Source organism: Manacus vitellinus, unplaced genomic scaffold (genome assembly GCF_001715985.3).
Source record: "Manacus vitellinus isolate BGI_N305 unplaced genomic scaffold, ASM171598v3 scaffold_65_pilon, whole genome shotgun sequence".
Lineage (NCBI taxonomy): Eukaryota > Metazoa > Chordata > Aves > Passeriformes > Pipridae > Manacus > Manacus vitellinus.
In genome coordinates, this window is record NW_021940724.1 from 2,696,789 (window position 1) to 2,703,873 (window position 7,085).

The 7,085-nt window shown below is 39.8% G+C and overlaps 1 protein-coding gene across 3 annotated transcripts; it reads left to right on the forward strand.

Annotated features, from left to right (window-relative positions):
* Window positions 1-242: 242 nt before the first annotated feature.
* ATP5F1C (ATP synthase F1 subunit gamma) lies at window positions 243-6,728 on the forward strand. 3 transcript variants are annotated; one of them, XM_029963944.1, is made up of 9 exons: window positions 243-365; window positions 1,306-1,437; window positions 2,095-2,299; window positions 2,736-2,879; window positions 3,258-3,322; window positions 3,946-4,101; window positions 5,095-5,191; window positions 6,006-6,043; window positions 6,591-6,728. In XM_029963944.1, exons 1-8 carry the CDS (start codon window positions 347-349, stop codon window positions 6,010-6,012), a joined length of 825 nt encoding a protein of 274 aa, XP_029819804.1. In that variant the 5' UTR covers window positions 243-346; the 3' UTR covers window positions 6,013-6,043; window positions 6,591-6,728. The 3 variants fall into 3 exon arrangements, with proteins under 3 accessions (XP_029819804.1, XP_029819805.1, XP_029819806.1); XM_029963945.1 differs by lacking the exon at window positions 6,006-6,043; XM_029963946.1 differs by lacking the exons at window positions 6,006-6,043; window positions 6,591-6,728 and having other exon boundaries at window positions 5,095-5,195.
* Window positions 6,729-7,085: the final 357 nt, after the last annotated feature.

The following is a 7,085-nucleotide window of genomic DNA, read 5'->3' on the forward strand; positions in this document are numbered from 1 at the left end:
CCCTGGAGGTGTTTAAAGAAAGACTGGATGTGGCAGTCAGTGCCATGATCTATTTGACCTGATGTTGTTCAGTCATAGGTTGGGCTTGATGATCTTGGAGGTCTTTTCCAACCTAATTGATTCTGTGATTCTGTGAAATTGTATAGATGGGGGAAGGAGGAAGGTGTGCATACAAACCACAGGTCAGAATGGCTTGTCCCAGCCACAGATGCTTTTTAAGAGACAGAATATCTTGACTTTACAGGTCTGTGAAAGGGACCTGCCCTTGACAGGTGTTGGTTTGCAGGAGAACTAGTGAATTACCCTAATTTCTCCTGCATTCCTTTTTAGGGGCCAAGTCAGGAATATGGCAACGCTAAAAGACAGTAAGTACAGGTTTTGTTTGCTTTTCAGAGAGGGAAAGTGTTGCAGGAAAATCATGTGTTAAAATACAATTTTGATTAGCTTCTCTTGGGTAAATTGACTGATACACCATAACATTGGTATGTGGCCTCCAGCCCTTCTTCTGCTGAAGAAGTGTCCTTCAGAAAAGGCATTGCTTAAGGTGGTTTTGGCACTAATTTAGATGTCATTTCATAGTTTTACTCGAACATATTTTAAAAATAATTTTATCCTATGTGCTAAATCAGATTTTTTCTCACCTTTGAGAATTAATTTAGTTTCTTTTATGCTTATTTCCTTGTGCTTTTATGCAGCATTTGGGGAAAAAAGGTTGGCTGAATGGTTTAGTTTGATAATGGCTTCCGTAAGCCATTGCTCACAGATTTTTATGCAGGGATATTGCCTTGGAATTGTGCTTGTCTGTAGGATAACTTGTTTTGTTTTCTTTTTACATCAGTGTTTTTATGAATCTTATTTTGCCACAGCCTAAAGGGGGAAGGAAATTAACTCTGTGTCTTCATACTACGGGGTCTGCTTTTTGTTTGTTCCTTCCCCTTGTCGTCTGGGAAAGATGACAATATACCTCAAATGATGTGTTTGTGAAACAGGTAGATGTGGAAGCAAAGAGATAGTAAATAGACTTTATGCTGGGCTAAATATTAAATAAATGCTGTATCTAGAGGAAAAAACATCTCTATTATAAAGATGAACTTGTGTTAGCCACATTCCTCCTCTTACTACTTTCTCACTGCAAATACTGAGGGCTTTGGTGAGGTTTGTTTGTGCACTGTTTGTTTATTTATTTTTTTCTTCTTTGAGGAACATGGTGAAATATTTTTGGATGGCTGTTGCTGGCATTTTATTGTTTATTTTTGAGTCGTTATGCCCAGAACAGCCCGTGACCTTCCACTCTTAACTTTGTAGTCACCAGGCGTTTGAAGTCCATCAAGAACATCCAGAAAATCACCAAGTCCATGAAGATGGTTTCTGCAGCCAAATATGCACGAGCTGAGAGGGAGCTGAAGCCTGCAAGGATCTATGGAACAGGAGCTCTGGGTGAGAGAAAGCTCTTGCACTGTGGGATGTGGGAGCAGAAAAGGAGGTTTTCACGGTGGTGATAAAATGCTGAGACTTTTTAACCTTCCAGTAATTTATTTCCAAAAGAATTTTCATCTCTAGGCCACCTTTAGTATTCCATAAAAGTAGTTTATGGAAAGTGGTTCAATTTTAAGAGTTCTAATCTGCAATTCATCATGATTTCCGATTGCTTTTTTAACTTTGTGTGGTGGCGTGGTTGTTTTTATTAGTCATAAAAGCACCACAGCTCAGAACTTCCAGACTGAATCTGTCTGTCTGTTAATGGAATTGTGTCAAATCTCCGTAGCACCTACAGCTACTGCCACACCCTCTTGTGAACCCTTGTGCTGCACTTGGTTCTGGGGCACTGGACTGGCACCGTGAACTTCACTGTGTGATGACATTGATTGTGTGACATGTGGTCAGAGAAGGGGCTGGCTTTGAGTTGTTTCTTGCTCACCTCTGGTCTGATCATGTGCAAATTTGAATAATTGTGAGGGAGGTAAAATTTATCTATCTAAGATTTGCAGTCCCTTTAGAGCTGGTTTTAGTTAGAATAATGCAGAGGTGGTTTTTGAGATTTATTTACTTCTTGGCACCCTTGAAAAACTTGACCATCCTTTTTGGTTTTTCTAGCTCTTTATGAGAAAGCAGAAATAAAGGCACCTGAGGACAAGAAGAAGCATCTCCTTATTGGTGTGTCCTCTGACCGAGGCCTGTGTGGTGCTATCCATACATCCATTGCTAAAACCTTGAAAAATGAGATTACCAACCTCTCAAATGCTGGGAAAGAAGTTATGGTGGTTGGAGTAGGTGACAAGATCAGAGGTCTGCTTCAGAGGTAAAAACTGAAACCATAGAAGGGTTTATTCTGGGGTTTTGATTTTTTTCTGTGGTAGAAGTTTCAAGACTGCTTAGAAAACTGTGTTGGCATTGGCAGGAAATTGCTTTATGGGAACTGTACTAAATTCAAGTTCTTTTAAAAGAAATCTGCAAATATCCTAAAAGGGGTTTAGATCATCTGGATATTTGTGAAACTGCTGCACAGCACTATTATATTTTTGAAATAAATGTCTGGCAACTGGCACTGTTACAAGTGTGTGTTTTAATAAGCTATCATAATTTAACTGAAAAATGGCAAAATGTCTCTCAGACCCTAATTCAAGAAAATATTTAGTTCTGAACATTCCTAATTTACAGTAGTAAGTCAGACTTGCTGCCTTGTTGTACTTTAGAGCATCCACACCTGTTCCAACACAGGTCTGTTGTTGTTGCAGGACACATGCCAACTATTTCCTGCTGACATTCAAAGAAGTGGGACGGAGACCTCCAAGCTTTGGAGATGCCTCAGCCATTGCTTTAGAGCTGTTGAACTCTGGGTATGAGTTCGATGAAGGCTCTGTCATCTACAATCGCTTCAGGTGAGATTGTCCTGAAACTGCACTGGAAAAATATTGGGTCGAAAGCTTTAAACAGCACATTGGCCCAGTGAAGTGATATGAAAACTGACTGTGACTTGTCATCTTCACTTCTTGGTTTTGTTGTGTGTGATGAACTGTTGGTTTCCTTTTTTTTTTTCTAATAGCTGTAGTTGGAATTCCCTTTTGACTTGTGTGGTGGGTGCTGTTATATTTACAGTCAGCGTGTCATTATATCCATGTGGCATCCAAGATCTCTTCGTGAGGATTATCACAGAATTTTGTGGCATTGGAAGACCAGAAGTTGTCTATTCCAGTTTGATTTTAAGCACTCAATTTAGAGTTAGTTGAACTGAAGCCAACTATGCTGTTTTTGGGCAGGTCTGTCATCTCCTACAAGACCGATGAAAAACCAATCTTCTCCTTTGAAACTGTTGCTGGTTCTGGTAAGTAGGGAGCTAGAAACCACCAGTTATGTGCAGTGATTAATCACAGAAAAAGTGCTCTGAACATGGGAATATGGTATTAAAACACCTTAATTTGGTGCACGTATCATATTTTTAACAGATGATTTTATCTTGGCCAAGATCAGTCCAAGGCTGAATTACCAAGGTGCTGCAGGACAGGGAGGTTAAAAAGAAAGGTCATATGAATTCTGCTTTGAAATTCTGTCTCAAGCAAGAATTGTGCATATGCAAATTCTGTCAGTTCCAATATTTTCAGCACTGAACAACCTAAGTTTGGAGTGACTTTGCATCACTCAGTAAAAATACCCCAGAATGTTTCTGCAGCGTTGTATGGGAAGATTAAAAATAATACGGCAATAATGTATTTTATCCTGGCCAGAATCTGACCTTCCTAATGTTAAATAGAATTAAAACACATAAAATACTTAGCAAAATTATAAATAGCAGAGAGATTGTGAAAATACACATAATATGTGGAGAAAATCCCACTGTGCTGCCCTAAGTATTGAAACAGCCCAGCCTAGTAGTCTTCCCCATGATAGTGTGTTATTTTGCTGGAAGTAGCTTGGATTTCTCTGAGTCTGCTCTTTCATCATTTGCAGAAAGCCTAAGTATCTACGATGACATTGATGCTGATGTGCTGAGGAACTACCAGGAATTCACACTAGCAAACATCCTCTACTACTCCCTGAAGGAATCCACCACCAGTGAGCAGAGCGCCAGGATGACCGCGATGGACAACGCCAGCAAGAATGCCTGTAAGTCACCCCCTGGCTTTCCCAGGACTTCAGTAGTGCAGCAGGAAAGTACTGCCCTCCCTTTGTGTAATTCCTTGCTTTCAAAATGATAATTCTTAATTCTATTTTGAGTCTTGGTTTTTTGAGCCAGTTCGACTTGGATTCTTTTCTGAATGCATGAACTGTATTTAGTCCCTGGAAAGAGGGATTGCTGTCAGTTACATGAGAAACAAGCCTGGGTAACTGGAAGTGAAATAACAGATCATTTAATAGGAATATAAAATACTAAACTAATCTTGTAATGGCCAGATATTCTTTGTGCTCCTCTCATGTGGCTGCTCTGAGGATTTCCTGAATTTTTATAAACCTGTAACTGCTTGTGAGCCAATGTAATTCGTACTGCACCGATTTAAGGGTGAGGAAATGGAAACAATGGTTAAATACTTTACCACCTGTCATGCAGCAACTTGAGAATATACAAGTATTCCTTGGCAGGGTACTGGTGGCTGAGTGAAGCTGATGTGATGTGCCATTGGGCTACCTGGAACTGTAGGTATGGCTCTCTGCTGACTGCCTTAGCTTGAGAGAAAGGGGTGGTTACTTCTGTGCTTAAAAATAATTGGAAAAAAAAATAGTTGAGAAAAATCTGTCTCCTTTTGCAGAACAACAGTAACTTGAAAGAAATACCAATGGAGTTAATTGACTGTGAAATCTAATTTCAAAGCAAATGATGCATGTTTATGTTACGTTACAATGAGCTATCTCATACCCTGGTATTTACAAGTCTGCCAGCTGTTCTGCAGATGTTTGACTCTGGTGCCTCAAGCCAACTTCTCAGGTTACTAGACTGTCTACAGGTAGTGTTACCTGTAGGGGAAAAATGTCAAGTGCACTAAGCCCCTTGATCATTTGCAAGGGTTTACAAGACTATTTGATATTCTGTTCATACAGCTTCTCTTTATCTGTGTTTGAATACTTATTATGTGTTTAAATTCCAATCCTGATTTTTTCTAGCCGAGATGATTGACAAACTGACCTTGACGTTCAACCGCACCCGTCAAGCCGTCATCACCAAGGAGCTTATTGAGATCATCTCTGGTGCTGCTGCTCTGTGAGTACCTGTGTGGATGGGAAATTGGACCTGTTGCAGTCATGTGGTGCTTGTGTGCCAGAAAATAGGGAGGATTAGGGCACGTAGGTCCTGAAACCAAAGGGAAGGCATTCCATGGCATGGCTCCCAAGCTTTTCAGCTTGCGCAGTGCTACTAACAAGAGCGAAGTTTGGCAGTTTTTTCTGAACAGATAGAGTTAAAAAGCTGGTGAAATAGATCTTCAGCCTCAACACACATCCTTGTCTGGACAGGGTGGGGTTTTCCTCCTTTTTGACTTTCAGTGGATTTCCCCCCTCCTCAGTTCTACCTGAATGTTTCCTGCTTTGCCTGCTCAAACAGCCCAGTAGTGTTGGGTGGGGGAGAGCAACTGAAATGCTTTTGGATAAATCAAGTGTTCAGAAGCTGAGAGTTTGGAGGGTGGGTTTGGAAGGAGGAGGGAATTTCTGGAGTCTTTTGCTTCCAAATGTGTATTTTACTTAAGTTCAATGTTTTGCTTATTTCCCTGAAACTGAAGTTTTGTAGAGGTGTGTGCTGTGGGTTACAAACCGGTGGGTTTAAACCAGGGTTTGTAACTGCATGTAGCTCATATGTGTTACTGCAACAGTTAAAAGTTGGTGCTCTGTATGGAAATACGTGTGTCAATATCCTGTGTGTTTGCAGAATGTCTGGAATATGTATCATGTAGCAGTTACATGCTGTATTGTGCTCCTCACAATACATTTGTGGTCATAAAGCCGTGCATAGTTTTGCCTGAATTTGCATGAGTTGCTTCCTAACCTGCCTGTTCTGTTTTTTCTCGTAACACCATAACCAGGGATTAATCGGAAAAAGCGGTTCAGCCAAACCCAAGAGGTAAAGTTATGACATGGAAACTTCGTTGTGTCTTAAAATTAAGAATTAACACAGAAAATCTGAAGTCAAGTGAGGAAGTCGAAGTTCAGTGGTTTTGGTCAGAAACTTGTCTTCTTGAAGAGCTGAGAAATTGCACATTTCTAGTTTGAATCTGTCTGGATAAAGAGTTCTTAATTTTCACTAATTTTAAGGAAAATATGTCCATAGTAGCATGAACCCACATTTGATATAATTTTCTGTGGGGTTTTTTTTCTGGATTATTTGACTCATTTGCAATTACTGTTTGAATTTTTGTGTAATGCCCTGACCTTATGCAATGACTTAAAAATATCCATATGTAAGATGTTCCTAAAGAGGTTTATGTAGCAAAATGAACATATTACATTCAAAATTTAAAATGGAAGGAAAAATATATTTGTTAAATAGTTTGGGGGAGAGTTAAGGCATATTAATGAGTTGAAGTATTCAAATTGGAGGAGATTAACAGTTTTAAAATACATGAATAAATAAATGAGAGGGTTTTAATTTGCTTCAATTTTCCTTACAGGTGAGGAGGAGCTCTTCTGAGCCTGTGGTTTAACCTGCCTGTGTCTGTGTTAACAAGACTGCTTTGTTAACTTGTGAAGAAGTGGTAAAGCTCCAGAAACCTGTAAATTCTTACAATAAACGAACTCCATGAAACAGATCCTCTTGGTTGTCTGTGGAGCAAATGCTCTTGGTGTCTAAATATCTGGGTTGGACTTCGGTGTGCTCTGAGATTTCAGTTTTAGAAGGTTGTGCTCTACATCTTTTAATGTGTCTGGCATGCAGAACATATAACTGGCTGTTCCTTTGGAAGAGTGGAAGAGATTTCCTGTCTCCACCGTGTGTTTGAATGTGCTGGTTTGTCATTGTAGTGTGGGCTGAAGGAGGAGACTGGAATAACCTCTGCATTGCACAGTTGGAACAGGTCTCTCTCATTGGATACTGTGTTCCTACTATTTCTAGATGGTAATTTTCTAAAATGAACTGATCTGATTAGGTGAATCATTTCAGGGGTTAA

Bases quoted from the DNA above. Each gene is read 5' to 3' on its own strand.
- ATP5F1C (XM_029963944.1), top strand. The intron at 2,880-3,257 runs GTGAGATTGTCC...GTTTTTGGGCAG, and splicing joins GTCATCTACAATCGCTTCAG to GTCTGTCATCTCCTACAAGA. The intron at 4,102-5,094 runs GTAAGTCACCCC...GATTTTTTCTAG, and splicing joins CAACGCCAGCAAGAATGCCT to CCGAGATGATTGACAAACTG.